Source organism: Mandrillus leucophaeus, unplaced genomic scaffold, assembly GCF_000951045.1.
Source record: "Mandrillus leucophaeus isolate KB7577 unplaced genomic scaffold, Mleu.le_1.0 Scaffold616, whole genome shotgun sequence".
In the NCBI taxonomy this organism is placed as follows: domain Eukaryota; kingdom Metazoa; phylum Chordata; class Mammalia; order Primates; family Cercopithecidae; genus Mandrillus; species Mandrillus leucophaeus.
Window position 1 is genome coordinate 959,799 of NW_012106653.1, and position 24,010 is coordinate 983,808.

Below are 24,010 nucleotides of genomic sequence, written 5' to 3' on the forward strand. Positions count from 1 at the left end.
TCTTCCTCTTCCTCTTCCTCTTCCTCCTCCTCCTCTCCTCCTCCTCCTCCTCCTCCTCCTTTTCTTCTTCTCCTTTTCTTCTTTCTGTGGAGGGGGACTGTCTTGTATATTGTAAAATGCTTAGCAGCATTCCTGGCTCCTTGCTTCTGCCCACTAGATACCAGTAGCATCCACCTTCCTCCAGTTGTGACAACCAAAAATGAATGCAGACAATGCCAGATGTTCCCTGTGTGCCAAATAAGCCCTGGTCAAGAACACTAGTCTAGACAAATCTAGATTAAATAGGGGGAGTAAATGGGAAAAGTATTGGCTATTCTTGTTTTACCTGATATTATTTTGTAAACATTTACTTTGAATTAAAACACTCAAAATGAACTGATAGATAGTATGGGGAATCAAAGTGGTATACAAGAAAAAATAAGCCCAAAGAATCTAATTCTAGATTTCCCAGGTCTTTGACAGTTGGTAATGTTGAGTTTCATGTTATTTCACATAATCTTTCCAATAATGAGGTCAGTGTTATTATTTGCATTCTCTAAAAGAGGAAGCTGAAGCACTGAGTTCAGTAATTTGCTGAAGATCTCAGCGAGTCAGTCAAGATACAGGTATTTAACCAAAGTCTTTCTGACTCCAGGGAACGTGTCTTTTCCACCATATCTTCTGCATTACTGTGTCATGAGCACAGTGATAGAGAGTTGAGTGCCACCCCTTGGAGAGTACATGGTATGGTGAGAAAGGTAGTGGCCCAGAAATAGGATTTAAGACAGGTTCAGGCACTGTCGCACCCTTGGCTCTGTCATTATTAGTGGCTTTGGTGAGTCATTATATGTCTCTGTGAATTTAGCTGAAGTCCCTTTCAACTTCAGAATCTTGTAAGTTCCTCATTTAAAAGTCATCTTTGTCAAAGGCAAAGTACAAGTTAGAGGCCAGATGACACACCCATTATCTATCCAAACATTTCACAATATAGGATGCAGGGGGTAGAAAAGAAAACCGAAGGAGATGAAGAGGATAAAATGCAAATCATGTGGTGTGTCCCCTGCATTAGGTGCCTTCCGGTTCATGAACTCAATCTCTGCATGATGCAGTACACAATTTATCTCTCTAATTTCTTTATTAAGCATTTGGTAGCATTTTCTTTGACATTGAGAAGCTATTATTTTTCTCTCCTACTTCAGTCGAAGTAATGTCCAGTCGTCAAGTGGTAAAATGATTTAAGGTAACATTAAGGCTGGGCACAGTGACTCACGCCTATAATCCTAGCCCTATGGGAAGCCAAGGAAGGCTGCCGCTTGAGCCCAGCAGTTCGTGACCAGCCTGGGGGTGATGTATGCCTGTGGTCCCAGCTACTCAGGAAGCTGAGGCAGGAGGATCACCTGAGCCTGGGAAGTCAAGGCTGCAGTGAGCAATGATTGCACCACTGCACTCCAGCTTGGTTGACAAAGCAAGACCCTGTATCCAAAAAAAACAGATAACATTAATAATGAGAATAAAAGCAAAAGTAATGTGACTAACAGCTTGAAAATTAAGACATGATTATTCAATTAATTCTTATGTTTTCTTTTTCGAAATAACTGGCCTCAAGGATCTCATCTGTGAAATCTAATACCTGATTTAATACATGATAAATATTGTCACTGAATGAATACACTTTGACTACAAAAGTGAGTAAATGTGTGTGTCTGTGTGTTTTTTTACTTTTCTAGATTTGAAAATTGTGGAATTTTTATTGTTATGTTGGAGGTAATTTTGAAAACTTTATTGAGGTCTACAGTTGTATTTATCTTCCTTCTTCTGGCTTTTGGACTCAGCTTTTACATCCTCCTGAATTTACAGGTAAGACAGTTGCATCAGTAGTTGATTTTGTTGCTGTGAATTATGGAAATATATATTTATACTTAAATCTAAATAGTCTAGAAAATTCTTAATTGCATAACAGTATTCGAATACTTTAGTTTTTATCTGCTATTTCTTTCAAATGACTTTTATTGCCGAAAAAAATGTATAGTTATGTTAAGTAACTTTGTCCATTGTCAAAAAGTTTATGTATAATGCAGATGATTTATTATTTATGCAGATAACATATTTTTGATGACTTTACCACTGTTTACTAATATTTTATCACTGTATTTCAGTAGCTATATACCTATGACTTTAAAAATGTATTCTGAATATAATTTTTATCATTCTACCTCCAGGAAACACTTTTTCATGGTAGAAACTTTGCATTTCATTTGTTCCTCACCATGTGTTTTCAGGATCCCTTCAGCTCTCCATTGCTTTCTATAATCCAGACCTTCAGCATGATGTTAGGAGATATCAATTATCGAGAGTCCTTCCTAGAACCATATCTGAGAAATGAATTGGCACATCCATTTCTGTCCTTTGCACAACTTATTTGCTTCGCAATATTTGTCCCAATTGTCCTCATGAATTTACTTGTAAGTAGTTTTTTCTTGTATTTTCTGTTTGTTGATCATTTGAAACATTTTATAATGATAATTATTTTTTAACTTCTTTAATCTCCCTCCACTGGGGAGATGATTACTACAAAATCTATTCATTCAACACTCATTTGGTGCCTGGGAAGCATCAGGCATATCAAGAGGCTCAGGGCATGCAAAGATGCATGCACTTGGCAAATATCAAGGATCTACTAAATGCCAGTAACTGTTACAAGTTCTAGGAACCAGTGATGAAGAAAGCAGACCAATATTCAGTCCCAGTGTGATTACAAACAGTCAGGAAGTTCGGTAATAAACAAATAAATGTGTTGCATGATGTCATGGGAGTGATAAATGCTATGAAGAAATAAGAAGCAGGGAAAAGCAATAAAGATGAAGGTGTGTGATGTTTTGGAGTTGGAAAGGGGATCAGAGGTTAGGCAGAGACCTTTATGGAATATATTGTCTCTATGCTCGAATTTACCATTGACCAGAGATTCAAGTGGGGAAGTCTGTCATGCAGAGGGCATCTACAACGTTCAGATGCCACCTTGAACCCAGTCAAAGCCTAGATAGTATCAGCAGACATGAGAGTGCCTTTCCACATGGAATTCTCTAGAGAATCTGCTCAAGGCATGAGCATGTTGGCTGATGCAGGCAAAGGTGCATCCCATTCCAGGTCCATGGGGAGTCTTGATTGGCATTGTTGTGCCTGTTTTTCCTTTATCCATTTATGCACACCTGTACATATTCCACACACTTTCTTTGAGTCTGACTATGTATCAGAGACTGTACTAGGCAGTGTTTCTGGAAAGGAAAAAAAATATGCAGATGAGCAAGTATTTTGATTCATTTATTTGATACAACTCCAGAGTTTTATTTTGGTGACCTAGGAAAACAAAGGATGGCAATAGGAATAATGGAGAATGACATAAAGCCCACATTCTTCTCTGATAATTGTTTATGTTTTGGAAGATAATTATCCAGAAGAGAATTGGGCTTAGCAGTAGTACAGGTTGGCCCCATTCTGAAGATCCACACATCTGGCATCCATTGTGCATTTCTACCTGGATATCCTGGAGGAAAATCAAACCAACAGAGCCAAGACTAATGTTATCTTTTCCTTCAGAATCTCTACTGCCTCTCAGTAGAATCTCCTAGTCATCCTACTCAGATCATTGGCAGATAGTCTCTATTTCACTCTCCCACATTTTTCCACAGTTCTTTCAATAATTCTTTGGCTTTCACATCTGCTTCCAGTTGGCTTGGACTGTCATGGTTCCTCATCCAAATTGCTCCAGCAGCCTCAAGAGCATCTCCACCATACCTCACTGCTTTGTCTCATTCTTCCTACAAATGGCCACCATAGTGATGCCCTGATAATGAAAAGCTAATCCCATCAGTGGCTCTTTTAAATATTTTTCCAAAAGCTTTAATCCAGTCCAAACCCATCAGCATAGTAGGCAAAGGTCCCTGTGAGCTGGATCTTACCAAGATCTTTCCCAACACCTCACTGTTCCCAGGATTTACCCAGAAATGCACACTCCCTGAGTGCGCCACGCTTTCCTTCATGCTGTCTGGACTCTGTACAGGCTCTTCCTTTTGCCTGGAAAACATCCCACCATGGGTTAGCTCTAAGATTTCAAAACTCAGCTGAGGTATCATTTCTTCAGAGCAGACTTCCTTAACCACCCACCCGTCTCCAATTACCTTACTCTATTGGGTGCTCTTTCCTTGTGTTACCATAGTTTTTAGGATACAAACAAATAATAATAATAAAACCTACTTCCTAGATTATTGCAAAGAATAAATGAGCTAATACAAGGAACTTAAAACAGTACTTGGGACATGATATGCATTTGATAAATGTTAGTGACCATTAAAAGTTAATAATTGATCTCTTCTATGGCTTATAAGCTCAAATGTCTTCAGAGCCCAGGCAAGTATCTAAAATATGTGAAGCAGCAGGTATGAAATGGTTAGTTTTAGGGTTAGTTTTTTGTTTGTTTGTTTGTTTGTTTTTAGACAGGATCTCATTCTGTGACCCAGGCTGGAGTACAGTGGAGTGATCATGACTCACTGTAGCCTCCACTTCCCAGTCTCAGCTGATCCTCCACCTCAGCCTACCTAGAAGCTACAAATACAGGTGCTCAACACCACACCCAGCTAATTTTTGTAGAGATGGGGTTTCGCCATATTGCCCAGGCTGGTCTGGAACTCCTGGGCTCAAGTGATCCTTCCACCTAAGCCTCCCAAATTTCTGGGACTGCAGATGTGAGATGCTGCGCCTGGCAGAGATGGTTGGTTTTGATGGGGGCCAATGTAAATTGGAGAGAACACCCATCTGAAAACTTGCAAATTAAAAACCAAAACAATATTATCCTGCCCAGTGAAACCTATTTCCTGACTATATCCAGTTCTCAGTGCTAGTTTGCAAGCCCTAGAATATATTCTCCCTCTCTTCATTCATTCTGTGACTGTTTTGTTTACCTATTACATGCCCTGCTCTATACTAAGCACTGGGCATACAGTGGTGAGCTTGACAGATCCCTCGTCTCATAGAGTTTACTGGACTTTGAGCTCCTCAAGAGCAGTCACTGACGTTTCTTTCTGGTGCAGCATGCAAGATGCTGGCTCAGCAAAGGCAGGAACTAAGTACCAGAAAAATAAATGAGTGAGTGAAATCAGCGAATTCAACAGATTGAGTAGAACTGAGCTAGCAGCTTCCCCCCTCCTAATTCTATCTAGCCATACATTTCTGGTTTCTCACCAGAGCCTCTCCTGCCCCTATAGTATATGTTTCCCTTCTGAACATATGTAAGATATAATGTGTATCATTCTCTCAGTTTAGTATTATTTTCCATGTTGTTAAATCACTCTTGTCTACCTTAGTTACTAAACTCCTGGAGTTTCCCACCATGTTGTGTGGCTACACCCAATTGCATGTGATATCACATCATCCCTGTCCTTTCAAAAAATAACAGATTATCTTAAATGAAATGAATTTCAGATTAATTTATGTGTCATAAGTTTTTATAGCACTTAAGAGTACTGAACCTCCGAATGTGGCCATCACCGTTGCAGAGGTATATAGGCCTTGTAGTTTTCTGTAAGGTGTATGACCAAAGTATTCTGCAGCTACTACTACTAGTAGATCATATGCCCACTCTCCCACTTTAGCCACAGAGACCTTGCTATGGTTTGAATTTATATGTCCCACCCAAAATGTATATATGGAAACCTAATCACCAAGAAGATGGCATTAGAAGGTGGGGCCTTTCGGAGGTGATTAGGCCCTGAGGGGAGAGCCCTCATGAATGGAATTAGTTCCTATGAAGGAGCTTATTAGCTCCTTTGTCCTTCTGCCACATGGGAACACATAGAAGGTGCCACCTATGAGGAATGGGCTGTCACCAGAAACCAGTTCTGCCCGAGTCTTGATTTTGGACTTCCCAGCATGCAGAACTGTAAGCAATTAATTTATGCTATTTATACTTTACCCAGACTAAACTATTTTGTTATAGCAGTGTGAACGGACTAAGACAGACCTTACATGCATTTTTCAGTGGGCCATTAAACTGTGGTGATTAAATTTTGTGTCATACTTCAGATTGGTTTGGCGGTTGGTGACATTGCTGAGGTCCAGAAACATGCATCATTGAAGAGGATAGCTATGCAGGTAAGTGCAGTGCTTCCCCACTTATGGCAGTGTTATCTTCTGGTAAACCCACAATAAGTTAAAAATATTACAAGTCAAAAATGGACATTTTGAAGGAATATGCCAGTTGTAAATTTATACCACTTACACTGTAAAGTTGGACTGTTTACCCTCTTGATCATATGGCTGACTGGGTTCTGTGGCTCGCTGCCACTGCCCGGCATCCTAGGAGAGTACCACACACTGCTCGCCCAGAACAGATCAAAGTTTAAAATTTGAAGTACAGATTCTACTGAATATACATCACTTTCACACCACCATAAAGTCAAAAATCGTGAGTCAGACCATCCTAAGTTAGGTATTGTCTGCATCACGTTTATTTAAACTTACTGAAACTAACACCATTATCGTTTCTTCCTTTTCTGAGAGCACAGTTATTTAGCATGGAAGCTTTCTTAATCCTGAGGAGTCACATCTTGTGTCTCTTTGCATGTTATCTGGTATACCTGCTCTAATAAAAGATGATGAAAAAAAATGTCCTAGAACAATCTTAGCAGAGAAATTGAGAAATTGCCTGAGCATCTTGTGTTATGTTAAAATGTGGCCACCCATGTTAAAATGTGGCCACCCAGGTAGCTAGCTGCTGGATCAAGAGAATCACTGGCATCCTAGCCCCACTGTTCAAAGGCGCTCCTTATATTTTATGCAGGGAATCACAGGGTACCCACAGCATAATTTATGTTGACATTTTAATTGCATCCATGAGGTTTTGTTCTCTTGTGACATCTCTCTCATTTTTATAGACAATTTGATGTAAAATTTGGTGTCAAAGTTTCCTGGTTAGGTATTTGGCTCCTGAACCTTGTGAGGTACCTTTCTGTCATACAACACAAAGTTATTTTTATGCTCTTGACTGGATTGTCTTTAAATTTCAAATTCAAATGGCCATTTTTGACTTCAAGGATATTTGTTGACCAGTTGACTATATGCATTCAGAAACTTTGGCCAGTTTGAAAGAGGAGATAGAAAAGTCATGTAATGATATAACTTTCTATTCACTCTTGTCTCCTCTTCACTTTTATTTGTCCAAATTCTTTCTTCTCTGTTATTCATTAAGCCATACACTAATATTTATTTATTGAGAAACAATGTTTCAATACATAGTGTATACAAAGTCCAGTACAGAGGAAACAGAGGGATGTGATCCCTGACTATTCTACTTAGCACACCAGCTAGGCATTCGTAGAATTAAATATCAAAAATCAACTGAGAACCATTTGTAAATTCTATGCTCTATGACATGGCTGTATATTATACAGAGATACAGAGTGATTGGAACATTTAGAGAACAAACACAAATGATTATCAGGTACAGAAAAAAAATGCAAAAATAATTAAGGGAATGCTGCATGGAGGGGGTGAGATGAGTCAGTGTTGAAATATAGTTGAAATTTAACAGGACATCGATACCGTCCTGAAAGGAGGGGCCAGCAAGAGCAAAGGGCCACATCAGAACTGGGGAAAACAGCCAAGGCACTGGCCCAAGGCCCCGGCCCAAGTCCCCCTTGCCTGGAAGGATCATTCATGTTAGTGGGTGATCAGATTGCTCCAGATGATAGGGGGGTTTATTCAAAACCAGCAAAGAAAAACCTTAGCAAAGGGCACTAAATGATGAAGTGCTTCAGGTTATTTTGTAAGTTAGCGAAGAGTTATTCTCAGCCCTTCCACAATGAAAATGGTGTTTATAGTGATCTGTTATTATTTTGGTTTAGTGAGGAAAGATTGAAGGCAGGAAGAGCTAATGGCAGGTTATTACTGTCACAAAGATAGTGTTTAGGACTTCAGGTGTATGGATATGGAGAGGAGATGTATAAACCTCTTGGCAGGTATGTCAGCAATACCTCATAACTGCCCTAACAGCTCTTTAAAATACCTTGGGGAATAGATAAAAACAATAATACAAGCAAAGTTGGGGAAGCTCACTCAATTACAATGTCAGTGGGGTTGAGCTGAAAAGCACAAACCTGTATTGTTTACTCTGCTCTCTGAAAGTAAATGGCACAAATCCTAGTACCCCCATGTTATCTATGCCTTGTTTTGGATCAAAAACAGCATCGACTGGAAAACCAGAAAGCCATTCTCCTACTTGTCCTGAGTGGTTTCTTAAGAAACTCTCTGCATCCATTCTGAAACCTATGTCTGAGCCCACAGCAGAACCATGAGCAGAACCAGACAAGTAGCACACATTTCCGACAGGGCCGTTTAGTTCTCTCAGAGAATCATCTCCATGGGAAGTGGAGACAGGCCTTGGGACAACGCATGCTGGGAGATGTGTTCTATATGGGGACTGTCAGTTCCTTAGGGATAGGTGTGATGAGTATTTTGAGGGACTTGAAACTGTTTGGGTGTTTTTAAATGTTGGTATCTCCACTTTCCACCACAGTTTTGGCAGCTGCAGACAGTCCATAAACATTTATATCCCTGCTGCAAATTAGAAAGGGAAATCCACAGAGTGCATCTTACCCTTCAGCATGGAAAAGCCACCAGTTAGAGGAGGTAAAGATGCTCCCTGAGCCCAGCGGAGCCAGACTCAGTGGGTCCTGCCAGACCCATACTGGACTTGGGGCTTTGCTTGCCAGCCTCCCCCAGGACCATCTTTGAGAGACCTATGTAGATAATGAACAGGTTAAGACACACTATGTATTTTATCTGTTGGCAAACATCAAGCTTGAGTAAATCTTTTTCAATCAAGTGTGAGGAAATAAGACGTGACTTCTAAAACTGTATGTATGGGAAGGGGAAAGTAGGATCACCCTAAAGAGCAAAGGGGAAAAAAAGGAACCCTAGAAATTATTATAGAAAATCAGTGAAAATATTTAACTGGTATTTTTAATAAAATACAAGAAAACATAGCTTTTCTTGAAGCTGGAACTAATGCACAGTATGTTAAATGGTGGTAAGTGCTGTAAAAATAGCAAGGAAGCCACATGGGGGAAAGTCATGTGGGGGACAGTGGGGAGCCACAATTTTAAGCAGTGGTGTCAGGGAAGTTCTTACCATTTTACTGTTTATGGCTATAAATCGCTAATATTGGAAGGTGTTTGGTGTTAGAAAGCAAATCTCACTAGTAGTTACAGTAAACATACCTATTTACCAGATACAAAGGGGTATAAAAAAGCAGAGATGAATGTGGCAAAAATAAATGAAAAAAATTAAGTGTGGGGAAATATCTCATTTGCTATCCCTGCAAATAGTAATTATACTTAAAATTCATCATAGATAAACCATTTTGCACCTGATAGCACAGACATGAAAAATGCATGACATACTCTTAGGCCTGAGAGTTCTAATTCTTTTACTGCTTACCTTTGTCTTCCTCCAGTTAAGCACTCCTTCTCTCCTGCCCTAGGTGTGTATACATATGTACACACACATGTGTGCATGCACACACACATTCACACTGTCCAGTTGTGCACATTTTGTAGTATTGCAACACCCCAAGAGTATGAACTACCCTTTTCTTCTTTAAATCTCCAGCATAGAACAATAAAACATCAGGTGACTATCCCTGAACAATAAAGAGCAAGTGACTAAATATTGAATTCCTTTTCTAAGCAACTTCTTCCTCTCTTTCTTTTCCTGCTCCAAGGCAGATTGCTGCCCTGTCAGTGGGTGAGGTGAGAGGAAGGGGCAGGTGACTGTGAGCTAGGGGATAAGGAAGCCTGGCCAGCCCAGCTGTGGCACAGAAGTCAGGACACAGAAATCAGTTTTCATTTTGCTGTATTAATGATTGCCTCTGTGCCATATAAAAATTCCAGATACTAACTAGTGATTCTATCATTAAACCCAAAATGCACTTTAGGTGGAACTTCATACCAGCTTAGAGAAGAAGCTGCCACTTTGGTTTCTACGCAAAGTGGATCAGAAATCCATCATCGTGTATCCCAACAAACCCAGATGTGGTGGGCTATTATTCGTAAGTACACGTAACAAATAACAACATCAATAACATGACACTGTTTGACATTCATTCATTGTGTTAACCCTAAGGGGGCCCTTTTATAGACTTTGAGTCTTCTCTGCCTGTGGGCAGAGAAGTTGTGCTTTAAAAAAAAGGATATGATTAACCCAAGATGTGAAAGAGCTGGGTGAGAGGAGGGTGATATTTGCTCTCCCCTTTCAGGTGGCTCATCCATGGCATCTGTGTTAAATGCATGCTGTCCCTGTTAGAGCAGATGAGCCAGGGACCAGCCATACCCTTTTAGTGTCTTTTTTACAGTACAGGTATACTTTATTTGCTTTTCCCAGTCACATGTCATTTACATTTATGTGCAGATAGATATGTGTGTATATACAGCCAAGTGTTTAGAATACACAATAAAGAACACACATTCTCACACACACACACACACACACACACACAATGTATTAATCCGTTTTCACACTGCTATAAGGAACTCCCTGAGACTGGGTAGCTTATAAAGGAAAGAGGTTTAATTGACTCACACTTCCGCTTGGCTGGGGAGGCCTCAGGAAACTTGCAATCATGGCGGAAGGTGAAGGGGAAGCAAGCACCTTCTTCACAGGCAGCAGGAAGGAGAACGAACACGTGAGGAACTACCAGACAATTATAAAACCACCAGATCTTGTGAGAACTCACTCACTATCACGAGAACAGCAGGAGGGAAACCACTCCCATGATCCAGTTACCTCCACCCAGTCTCTCCCTTGACACGTGGGGATTATGGGGATTATAATGCAAGATGAGATTTGGGTGGGGACACAAAGCCTAACCATATCACACACACACACGAACACACACACACACACACAGTGTCCACTATAGAAAATGAGCTAATTAAGTGATCAAAGACTAAGCAAGACCATTGCATTATAATGGAAGAAGGGCCATATGAAGAGCCAGAATAACTGGGTGCGAATCCTTAGTATGCCTGGGCTCCCTTCATCTCTACACCTGTTCTTCCTGAGTTCTTTTCAGGTTAATTTCCCCTGTGTAGTCATAAGGTGATAAAGCGGCCCTGAGTATCAGTCTAGGCTTTATTCTAACCCCACAGTATCTCTCCAACTGATTTTACACATGTCCATGGTTACAATTACTACCGAAACAGAATGCTCAGCAACTGATTTCTCAATCCTAGAGCTCACCCTTCAGTCCCCAGCCCCTACACCCAGCTGCCTATTTGACATCTCCACTTGCATGTTTTAAAGGTGCCTCACATTCAGCAGGTTCAAAACCAAACTTCAATGCTTTCACGTTTCACCCTCTCCTCACATATCCCCTACAGGAAAAGAAGTGAAAAAGTCCTGGTTCCTCCTTGCAACAATGTCAGCACCATTCATTAGCCTGTGCGAGCCAGCCACCCAGGAGTCACCTCCCTCTCCTTCTCCCCTCAGTCTGGTCCATTTGACTTCCTGGGTGTCCTGTGCAAGTCACCATTTTCTCTCGCCTGGAAGCCTAGAATTACCTCATTCTTGATCGTTTCACATCTGCCCTTTGACCCTCTCCAGTCAACTGTGGTTTAAAAGATATTAAATTAAAATGAAATGTATTAAAATAACATTTCAGAAATTTCTCCAGGTGAAACTTTGTTGATTGGTTGAGTTGTACTGGATAATGTGCAGTGCAGTTTTAGAAAGTAGCGATGAATCTCATATAGAATACCACCTTCCATGATGGGCATTTCTCATGAAAATGTACAGAACAATTCAGCTAAGCCCCTTTCTAAACAATTTTCTACCCTAATTTACTGCTCTTCTGTTTTATCTGTACATGTTTTATTTCTCTCTGACTATATGTATGACTTCCTTTCACAGCTGTTTCTTCACATGTCTCTTTCTCCTGGCAGATTGTGGGTTCCTTGAGGGCATAGCTATGCCTTATGCATATTTGTATCAGTGGTGGTTGAATTTTGGCACATGCTTAAGAAAAAGTTCCTGAATTGAATTCAATTTGAGTAACTACTATTTTTTTATCCAGCAGCATATATTCTATTTTTTATTTTGCACTGGAGAAATAAGACAAGAAATACCAAATGCTGATACATCTTTAGAAATGGAAATATTAAAGCAGAAATACCGGTATGTATTTTTCCTTCTATCTGTACTTGAGAAATTTAAAACTCATAAATAATAATGCACAATATAAGGTTATATTTTATATTGGTGTTTATTTATTTTATAATTGTCATGCTTTATTGACAGCTGTAGCTAGTGTATTGAGGGTCATGAGACATTCTCTAGAACCAACAACAAATTTGCCGCTATTCACCAATCAGTTTGGCTTCCAATAATAAGTGAATAAAAATTAAAATGCTGATTTCCTTTCTCTTGGAGGTAGTATTATAAACTGTATTCTTCATCTGAATTCATAAAGCAAAGCTCTGAAAGCTTTTGAAGATCCCTGGAGTAACTATGTGGTGGGCAGTGGTTAAGCATGAGGGTTTTACAGTTAGTTAGTACCTGAGTTCAAACCCCTATTCAACCAGGTACTTAATAACTATGACACTGGGCAAGCTGCTTAACCTTTCTCTATAATAGTTTCTTACCTGTAAACTGGGAACAAAAATAAACTAGCCATGAACTAACAGTGTAACTTTGGGAAAAACCGTTTAAACTTCAAAAACATTGTGTTTCCTGGAAGGATTGTGACTACCGAGGTCAAAACCTATGCCTTCCTACAATCAGAAGGGCTAAAAGAAGAACTGAAAATAAATTCATGAAATGTGCATGTCCTTTTAGGCTGAAGGATCTTACTTTTCTCCTGGAAAAACAGCATGAGCTCATTAAACTGATCATTCAGAAGATGGAGATCATCTCTGAGACAGAGGATGAAGATAACCATTGTTCTTTTCAAGACAGGTTTAAGAAAGAGCAGATGGAACAAAGGAATAGCAGATGGAATACTGTGTTGAGAGCAGTCAAGGCAAAAACACACCATCTTGAGCCTTAGCTCCTCAGACCTTCAATGAGGCTTCTAATAGGGGGGTGCATGACTTGCTGGTTCTAATTTTCAGTTTAAAAAGAGTGAGGAAGAAGCAGAAATCTGATTTCACTACATGTGAAATCATGGTTCCTGCATGCTATATAAAAGTAAACCATCTTTTATCCTCTACTCATATTTTCTACCAATCACTATGTATTGGGGATATCTTTGCAGATATGTTCAAATTGGACTTGACTTTGATGAGAGATAATCTCATTATTTGAATGGGTAGAAAATGAATTTGCTAGAACACACCTTTTTAATGAAAAGAACTAATAAATGTAACTATTAAACTAGAATGCAAATGTCAGTACTAAATTCCTGCTTGCTAATTGCATAATATGTGATGCCCTAGAAAATAGTCACAAGTATTAATAATGCCTTAGATGATAGTCTTAAATATTAGGTTGAGGTCTACCTAACCTAAGCTGCTTCTTGGAAAGCTTCTTCATGTTGAAAGAACCTGTGGGTGGCACCATGTGCACTATTCTGTTCCTACTGTGATGAATAGCCCCACCCTTCTTGCTGTCCCCAACACACCTGATGTCACTTTGAACCATATAGTTGAAGCAAAAATTAATAGGCCTTATGATATGCACGAATTTTACTGTAGATAATATATGTTGTTTCTGTTTTTGTTTGCCAGTGAGCATAATAAATGTAAAACCTATATAGTATCCCTGTCATTATTGTATGAACCTTTGTTTGAGATTTGAAAAAACACGCCTGCATCACATATTCCCTTTTTTCTTTTGATGTCTACTCAAATCATGAATTAATCACATGCCTCATCATTAATCTTTTCAAGGTCTTTCTCTTGTATTGTCTGATTTTCTCCATCATCCTGATTTGGATGTTTATTCCCTCACTACCCCCAGGAGACATTCATGCTAATGGATATGTCTTTGGCTACGTATGTGTCCTTGTGTTATGCTATACAGTGTTGTTTTGAGTCTGTTATTATTTACACAGATGTTATTATGCTATAGCTTTTATTTCTGATTTCTGTTTTTTTATTCTTATTTCTCTTCTCACTTATTTCTTATTTTTTTTACTCATTTCTGTTTCTTACTCCTTTTCACTGGACACGATGTTTACAAGATACAATTGTGTTACTGTATTCCATCTAGTACAGGGCTTTCGATGTGGCTTACTATTTCATTGTGGGCACCCACCACACTGGACTTTTCTAGAGTTGGACAGCTTGGTTACTTCCACCTTCCTGCACACATTCTCAAACATACTGATATTCATACAAACCAGCAGAGTGCTGAGGGACAATATGTACTATTACAGAACCAGACACTTTTACATTCATGGTCCAACACAACACACGGCCTAGAGGCAATGTTGTATATGCCTTCATCTTTGATATGAATAATATCTGTGTTCTTTATATTTCTTAAAACAGAAAGGCTGGAAAATCACAATACAGGAGCAATAACCAAAGATCTCTTGATCATAAAGACAAACGGTCTTTTCAGTCTTCCCTCTCCTCAAACCTTGTGTGGCATTGCACAATACAGATCTCAGTCAACATTCACTGAGTGCCAAGAATGTGAGAAACACTGTACCATGCCTGTCGTGGGAAATATTTAAATAAACGGATTGTCTTACAACAATCTCATCAACCTGTACTCTCAGGAAGCTTATAATTCAATGGTCTTCACTGATTTTCTCAGTTCTTTCTCCTTTAGCCCCAAACACAGAACTGCCTTTCCACTGTTTCCACTGATTGCTTCTTTCTTTCCCGACTGGCTTCTATTTCATGCCAACTAACTCCATGTGTACATCCCTGAGGTCTGTACCTGGCTTTGTTTCCTCTGTTTCCTCACTTCTGCTCCTTCTCCTAAAATCCAGTCCAACATTTCTGCAGTTCTTCAAATTAATTACATAGAAACCTGAATTTGGTGGTAAGAGAAACAAACCAACTCCTCTGGACTTCCTGTTTTCCATCAATGGTACCAGGATTCTCTCAGGCTCCTAGACTCAAAAGGACTCAACATACTAAATTGAGTTAATCTTCCTAAAGTGAAGCTCTAAGCCTTCACACCCATGCTAAAAAGCTTAAACGTTTTCTTTTTCTTCATAAGTAACCTAATCTTCTTAACCTGGCTTCTCAATCCAAATTAGCTTTATCTTCCAGTATTCTTCATTTCATCCAAATTGGAAGACCATTGTTTCATGAAGACACTATGTTTTCCCAACTCCCTACCTCCAACTCTATTCTCTTCCAGCCAGAATGTCCCTTCTCTAACTCTTAAAGCTGTTTAAATGGCATCTCCACCTTGAAGTCTTTTCCTAATGCTCCCCACTCATTATGCTTCCTGCCTCCTCTGAACTGGCACTGACTGCACTTCTCCTCTGCTACTGCAGCCTGTTAACGGTGACTGTGACTTGCCACATCCTCCCCCAACTAGAGGGTAGACTCCCTGAGCTTTATGGGTCACTATCACCAGTAGTCTCAAAGGAGGCAAAGAATTACAGCGTATTTCATTTTTTTTTCATCTTGTGGAGCTTCTAGCACTGTGCCTTGCACATAACAGATGCTCAACAAATACATACAGGCAAATCAGAGAAATCAGTGAAAATAATAAATACTGTAGACCTGAAAGAGACTGCAAGAAAACTGGCTCAGTCTGCCTCAGAAAAGTGGTTTAGTGTCCTTTTTCTGTTGATACTGTGTCCTAGAGAAGTTGAATGACTTGCCTCTCAGTAGTGGAAGAAGCATTAAACACCACTTTTCTGCCTTTTTGTTCCCACCACTTCAATCTGGGCTGTTGTTTTAATGATTGTTAACTATGATTAGCATGGGCACTTGAAAGGCTTGTGTTTTGCAAGAAGCAACTTGTGCCTTCATATTGACTCTAATTCTATTGGTTGAGTGACTCTGGGCATGTGTCCTCCTCTCTAAAATGGTGATGATAGAATATATTTTTTATAGTGTTGGTAGAATTGGACAACCACACGCATACAGAGTACCTAACTCAGTAAACACTATTGCAATGTGTTCAAGAAAACTGATTTACCTGAGATAAAGGGAGTTACAAAGCACTAGGATTTTCACATCATACCAATTACCCATGGAATTTCTTTGGCAGTTAATTAATTAGCAGCCTGATATAAATTGAAGCTCCCATGTACTTCTGAATCCCCTTAGCCAAACAAATCCTGGAATGTGTGTAGTAAAATAAAAACCTTATATTTAGAGAAAAATTTGATTAAAATATTTCAGCACTTTTGTCATCTTTATTTTTGCTTTAGACTCAATTCATTAAACATTGATGGAGCACCAACTCCTTACTAGTCAGAGTAAATCATCATCAATGAATATTTTTTAATCATTTTGGACATTTTGATGTGAGCACATTAAATAATAGCAAAAAGAAAAGGCTTATGAAGTTTTCTGTGTATCAGGCACTGTTCCAAGTACTATGTACTAACTCACTTGATTCTCAAAACCTATGTGGTAGGCGCTATGATAATTATCATCCTTGTTTTGTAAAACAAATCATGACACTTCTAGGCTGAGTAGCCTGTTCGAGGTCACATTGCTGAGATGAAAACTCAGGCAGTCTGCTTCTAGATTTTGTGTTCTTAATGCAAAGCTATATTATCTCTTAAATAAGAATCAGAAAAAAGAGCACACTTTCTTCATTGACTTTATACTTCAGAGGTTACTGAGTGGATATCTGCAATGTAACATTCATAGGTAAGGGCATTTTAAGGTTAAGAGACATGGGATACCACAAACATAATAAAAACAAGTGAGCAGACACTGAGGTCAGGAAGCCTGAGTCATAGACTTCAGACTTAGGGCATAATTGTTGAAGGTACAGTTGAGTGAAGTTGTTTAACCCATCATGGAGTTTAAACCATCATGAAGCCACAGAGTGAACTAAACTGGGCTGATTTCTAGAATCTGAAGCCAGTCGTCTTGTCATTTGGCTCTGATTTTGCTTGATAGTTTTAGTGAAGTGATAGGAGACAACAGAAGACAGGAAGATGTGGGCTACCCCTTGCTATTTCCAGCTCCAGACACCCTACGCAAGGTGTCCAGCATTTCCACAGGTTTCTAGGAGGCAAAAGGAGGCATGATCCTGAGCTGCAAACGTCAACAAGGAAACCACTGAGGGAAACCGGTCCCTCTAGGGGTGTAATTGATATTGAGCTGGAACCAAAAGACCTCATTGAGACCTCCCTTGTGTGCAGGAGGATCTCTCATCTCAGGAAAACCTATAGCGACATTAACGTATGCTTCTGCTCCTTTTTCTATTGAGATTTATCGAGAATCTGCAAGTCCAAAGGCAGATGGTGGCACTTATTTAAAAAGTTTTCATTTCAATTACTTCAGATAATACAGACTGCCAATAAACAGATGCACAAAACAGGTGTATAAAGTGGTACGGTAGTCCTCCCTTATCCCTAGTTTCTCTTTCTAAAGTTTCAGTTATCCTTGGTCCACCATGATCAGAAAAGAGGTGAGTACAGTACAATAAGATATTTTGACAGTAAAAGACTACAGTCACATAAATTTAGTATATTGTTATATAATTGCCCTATTTTATTGTTAGTTAATATTTCTTTTTATGCCTGATTTGTAAACGAAACTTTATTATTATAAGTATGTATGTATGTGAGAAAACATACTGTGTGTATATATATACACACACATATATACATATGTATATACATATATATGTATATATATAGGGTTCAGTGCTATTCCTGATTCCCCCCATAGAGAAGGGAGGAACAGTATACTTTTATGTGAATCACAAATACTTAACAGCTTAAATAAGACATAATCCGCTCTCCAGAACCAAGTCTGAAAAACGTAAGTATTGAGGGAGAAAACTCTCAGAAGAGACAGTTATCAGAGGTAATTTGGGTTGTTTTAAAAATTCATGGGGAAAAAAGAGGATGAAGAAGACGGAGATTATCGCTCATGGGCAGCATGTCTGTGCTTGTGTCAGTACCAGCAAAATCTAAAAGGAAAACTTCACCTGCACCTTCTAAACTTGCAACAATCTAATTTGAAGCAATAGCAAGGGTCGGGAATCTATTAGAATAACAACCAGCTCTTCTACGGCCCCACAGGAACAGTTACTCCCAAACTCAAATTTCTTAACAAACATTACTGCAGGCATATTCCAGAGGCAAAGCAGGGATCTTTGGTTAAGGCCTTTCACAAAAGAGAAAAATATGAGGAAAAATCAAACGGTTCAACAAAGGCAGTTTGTTTTTCTCTCTACAAGTCAACTCAGTAATGGCAAACCCTCTGTAAATCAGTGGAGAGTCACAGGCCTTGCAGATGGCAGATGCAGATCATTAATTCTGAAGGAACCAAAACTGCCTAAGGCCAGGGGAAGTGGCTCATGTCTATGATCCCAACACTTTGAGAGACCACAGTGGGAAGATTGCTTGAGTCCTGGAGTTCAAGATCAGTCTGGGCAATATAGTGAGACCCCTTATCTACAAAAATTAAAAAAAATAGCCTGTCATGGTGGCAGGCACCTATAGTCACAGCTACTCAAGAGGCTGAAGTAGGAGGGTCACTTGAACTCAGCGAGGTCAAGGCTTCAGTGAGCTGTTACTGCACCACTGCACTCCAACCTGGACAACAGAGCAAGTCTCTGTCTCAAAAATAAAAAAGAAAAAGAAAAAAAACTCTCTAAAGAATTCATAATTGAAATAATCCAGAAGCTGCGGTTCAAGACTGCAAGTGTCTGTACTTTCAGGATACCACAGGCAGACACAAAATCTTTCCTAATCCGATAAACCTCCAACTACCAAGTTTTCTGTGATGTTGTGTGGCGTCCACAGTCCTCGAGATACAGGTTAGGTCGTGTAAATAACTAAAACCAGTAAGCCAAACTGCAGTCTTCAGCAAGGGACTTAAAGTCTCTTCTACCCCCGCAGTCTCTTCTACTCCAGCAGTTGATCAGCAAGCATCTTCAGGACCCAGATGGTTGCCTTTCAAATTCTGAGTGTGGTAAAAGAAACCAGAAAACTCTTGGAAAGCTATAATCCTGAATTGTAAAAATGTGTGCATTTATCACCATCCTGTATCACTTTGAAAACTTTCCCAATTCTAAATATGCTAAAGTCACCCAAATTTAAATAAGATGGAAAATTTATTAAATCAAATAGTCTCTTTACTTGTCACAGGGCAAACGCCGAAACTGGGGCTCAGCCCAGGAGGCCACATGAGTTTTTGGCTTTCTGCAGGAAAAAATTCAAGAGCAAGCCAATAGAGTAAAGTGAAAGCAAGTTTATTAAAAAGTAAAGGAATAAAAGAGTGGTTACTCTTTGGGCAACGAAGCCCTAAGGGCTGCTGGTTGACTATTTTTATGGTTATTTCTTGATCATATGATAAATAAGGGGTGGATTATTCATGAGTTTCCTGAGAAAGGAGCAGGAAATTCCCAGAACTGAGGGTTCCTCCCACTAAAAGACCATATAGGTTAACTTCCAGATGTTGCCATGGCATTTTGTAAACTGTTGTGGCACCAGTGGGCTCTTCCTTTAGTATGCTAATGTATTATAATTAGAATATAATGAGCAGTGAGGATGACCGGAACTCACTTTTTTTGCCATCTTGGTTTTGGCGGATTTTCGCTGGTTTCTTTATTGCATCCTGTTTTACCAGCAAGGTATTTGTGATTTGTATCTTGTAAAACCAGTCCTGCTGAACTCCTGTCTCATTCCCAAGTATAAAACCGAGTTGTGCCTCTAAAACCTCTATAGCATCACTGTCTAGTGGTCAGCTCTGCCATTCCTTCTCAGTTGATAAGATAATGAAATGGCCCTTCGCTCATCCAAATTACTGTAAACTTAACACTCAGTGTGCAAGATCTGACTGTACCTTTTAACATCCTGTTTCTATGCTGCCACATCAGTTCTTCAAGTTGATAAGACACAAGCCCATAAAGGACACTGTCAGTAAATAACCAGCCAGAGGATCAGAGATTTTGAAAGTTTCCATCAACTAGTGAATGACAATGCACAGAGCTTTATCAAACCTCTGAAATATGTACCATGTTAATTTCACAATATGAAGTAAAGTGCATATGTGACATGTCTACTTTTTCAAAATTTTATGCTTTTAAAGTGGTTTCTATTTTTTTTTTTTACTGTAAAGAAAAGTCAACAAGAGATAAAGCTAAATTCTACTAAAACATTTTGAGCCATGTTTTATATTGTCATTTTAAGTCTTAGCACTTAGAATGAGAATCATCAAAATGTGGTGATTCTTTGTTATCAAAGATAATACCACCAGGGCTTCACTGATGTTCTTTGCGAGTGGAGATTCATCAAGTGGAGTGTATTTTTTGTGGAGTTTTTGCCTAAAAAGCTGGATTGCTGCTTCGAGTTTTCCCCAAGAAAATTCAATTATCATATGCCAGTTTGAAAACAGAATAAAATAAAGCCCCAAAGTGCCCAGTGGCTTAAGGTAATCATTCCAGTCTATTTTTTGTTAAGTTTTTTTTATTTTTAATTGGAAAAGTATTAGGGTCAATAGAGCCAAAACGTGTGGCAGGCCTTTCAAGTTTGTTGCAAATTTGCTGCTTGGGTACAGTGTTTTTTAAAACTCAGGTTCTTAACTTCTTGGAAAAGATGAATGGGAATGAAATCAGAATGGGGGTGTTTTGATTAAGTTATTTAGAATGGCAATTACAAAAATAAGTACATGTTTTAAATGTTTTCACTTACCATTATGATTTGCATTTAAATAAATATTTTTGGAAATCATTTTCAAGAAAAAATATATGTATATATACATAAAGTATCAGAAAGTAGTAATTAGCTATAAAATGTAAGCTTACAGGGATGAGTAAATACATTTTTACAGTCTGTAAAAACTTTATAGGTACTATTTACAAGTAAGTGTACTGAGAGTTATTACTAAAGATAACTTTTGAAATGTAAAATCTGGCTTAAAAAGTATATTTTAAATGACAGTATAATGTTACACAAATCAGATCGGTAAATAGCAAACTAGGATTATACACTTGAGATATGCTTATATACAGAGTTTTATCTGTTGTTAAAATTTTTATTAAGACAAGAAGTATCAGATGCTTTCTAAACAACGAATGTATCACTGATTTAAAAAAATAACCACTTAGTCACTGAGCAGCTATCATAACCTTCAAAGGTGAAGATTTAAGGCAACACAAACAAAAATATGCTAACTTAACCTTGCACGTAAATCTTCTGAGAGTCTGCTGTAGACAGAGGTTTCAGTTCTGCACCGCCTCATGCTTGTGACCCACAGAATTCCCAGCTGGATTTAGTTTGTCTGCACTGCACTTTTAAAACAAGCTAGAAAAAGGCAAACTCCCTGTTCTTCTGGTGCCATATGTGTATATTTTGCCATTTCAGGGTATAGGGTAATGGAAAAAAGCACCCTTTGTTTCATTTTTCATCATAATGAGGCTACCCGTTTGACATATATGACAATTCTACCAGATAAGACATGAGCAATACAACACAGGGCAGAAACATGAAGAAAAGAATATTTTCTAAGGTCTTCTTGGACACTACATAGTTCTTTTATGATATTTTAAAATTTATTTTTAATTGATCATGCCCAAAGCCAAACTTTGGTACAAGAGACACCTATAAATATTCACTAATCAACGAATGTTACAACAGACAAGGGACGCAGTAGCATGAATGTGTTATGACACAGGGCACATGGGCAGATGTTTTTGGGAAGATGAGAAACCCGTTCATAAATTATCACTGTTTACATTTCAAAGCCCAAGCCAACCGCTTTGTAACTACAGATTATATCTTCAGTATTGATCACTGACAGATGTAAAAAGTCAGACTGGCTTTCACAGGTACGGGTGGTGAACAGAAGATGAAATACCTTATCTCATTCATTTTTCTTAGCAAGGACTCAATTCTATTCAAATTAAAGATACTGCTTTATAACATACTTGTGACTAAAAAATAGAGGGTGGATAATTCTTTTTTTAATTGTTAGATAATCAAGAATATAATTTAGGCAGGGCGCAGTGGCTCACGCCTGTAATCCCAGCACTTTGGGAGGCCAAGGCAGGCTGATGACGAGGTCAAGAGATTGAGACCATCCTGGCTAACGTGGTGAAACCCAGTCTGTACTAAAAATACAAAAAATTAGCCAGGCACGGTGGCAGGTTCCTGTAGTCCCAGCTACTGAGGCAGAAGAATGGTGTGAATCCGGGAGGCAGAGCTTGCAGTGAGCAAGAGATCGTGCCATTGCACTCCAGCCTGAGTGACAGAGTGAGACTCCGCCTCAAAAAAAAATAAATAAATAAATAAATATATATATATAATTTAAACAGAATAAGTACTCATTAGTACATACAAAAAGAGATATAAAGAAACAAAGCAGGCAATATAAGAAAAACTTAAAAAATTAAAAGAAAACATCAAGACCTACACAAATGTGAAAACATAAACAAGACTACACAAGTAAAATAAAATCTATCAGTTCTGACAACTAATCTAAACTTCAGTAAAAAACAAAATACTCCCTTTCTGGGTTAAAAAATATAATCCCTAGAGAATAATCTAAACTAGTATTATAAAAAGATGAACAAATAAATATACGAATATAAACAGGAGTGACAAAATGAACTTAACCCAAAGAATGCAAGGGAAAAAATATAAAATTATGCAAAATTATTGCTTTACATGGATAAAGATTTGACCAACAAGGAAGTAATGAGTTATTAACCTTTTTGCTTTCATTAAGTTATCAAAACGTGTCAAGTTATAATTAGTAGAAGTGAATCATTGATAGATACATTGTGGGAGAGTCTTATCACACCTCCATTAGCTTAATCCCAGCTCCACACTTAGGAACTGTGTGACCCGCAAAGGTTATTAGAACACTGTTGCCAAGGAACTAGGAAAGAAAAGTATGCTAGTTCAAGGCACCAGCAGAGAACAACCACTGCTGGAGAAACACAGGTATCCAAGCTAAGTTTCCAGGTCAGAGCAGGGACCAGATGAGGTCAGGAAGATGAGTCTGAATGAGATAGGAGCATTTCTGAAGCCTTTAAATAGCTGAATACATTGTATAGCATTACTCCCTCACCTGGCCCAGGCTAATCTCTTTTTATGTCAGTCCCCATTTTTCCCTTCCAATTTCTAACATTCATATTCCATTTTGAATAATTAAAAAGTTTTTTTTTTTTTAAAAATAATAACTCATGGAACTTGAGTTTGTGGATAGAGAGGGAAAACAATAAGTCTGAAGCAGCAGTGGGCCTTGCCCTCTTCTCCTTGAACCTGACAAAAATGAAGCTACTTGAGCCACAAAGAAATCCAGGGTCCCTTTAGCCATCTCTGCGTCCCTTCAATAATTAATTCACCACCTAGACTTCAGCTGAAGGGACCTGCCTTACTCCAGCGATTTAGTTTAGCTCTATGTTCCTCCATTACTTGCTCATCATATAGAGGTTTGTCCCTTATTTCCTCACCCCTCTAAACAACGTGCTTCTTTAACAGCTGGTCCTGAGGGTGGATAGGGTGTTTTAGTGTTCTCGTTTGCTCTTTCAATAAGATGCCATTTCCTCTTGACTCTTGTATGTTCTGGTGCCTTGCTATTCAAGGTGTGACCTGTGGGCCAGCAGCATGGGCACCCTCTGAGAGCCTGTTAGACATACAAGATCTCTGGTCAGGAATGGTGGTTCACGCCTGTAATCCCAGAGCTTTGGGAGGCCGAAGCACGTGGATTGCTTGAGTTCAGTAGTTCAAGATCAGACTGGGCAACAAAACAAGACCCCGTCTCCACAAAAAAATACAAAAATGAGCTAGATGGCCGGGCGTGGTGGCTCACGCCTGTAATCCCAGCACTTTGGGAGGCCAAGGTGGGCGGATCACGAGGTCAGGAGATCGAGACCA

General features: G+C 38.9%; 1 protein-coding gene and 1 long non-coding RNA gene across 3 annotated transcripts in view; one reads left to right on the top strand and one right to left on the bottom strand.

Annotated features, from left to right (window-relative positions):
- TRPA1 (transient receptor potential cation channel, subfamily A, member 1) overlaps positions 1–14,723 on the top strand; it is a 56,349-nt gene extending 41,626 nt beyond the window's left edge. Inside the window, exons 22-27 of the mRNA XM_012000089.1 lie at positions 1,707–1,836; positions 2,259–2,441; positions 6,055–6,123; positions 9,965–10,078; positions 12,104–12,201; positions 12,862–14,723. Coding sequence (XP_011855479.1) covers positions 1,707–1,836; positions 2,259–2,441; positions 6,055–6,123; positions 9,965–10,078; positions 12,104–12,201; positions 12,862–13,072 — 805 coding nt within the window. The 3' untranslated portion in view covers positions 13,073–14,723. The remainder of the gene's footprint in view (positions 1–1,706; positions 1,837–2,258; positions 2,442–6,054; positions 6,124–9,964; positions 10,079–12,103; positions 12,202–12,861) is intronic.
- Positions 1–24,010, bottom strand: part of LOC105553907 — a 219,604-nt gene that overhangs the window by 20,841 nt on the left and 174,753 nt on the right. The window lies entirely within an intron of this gene.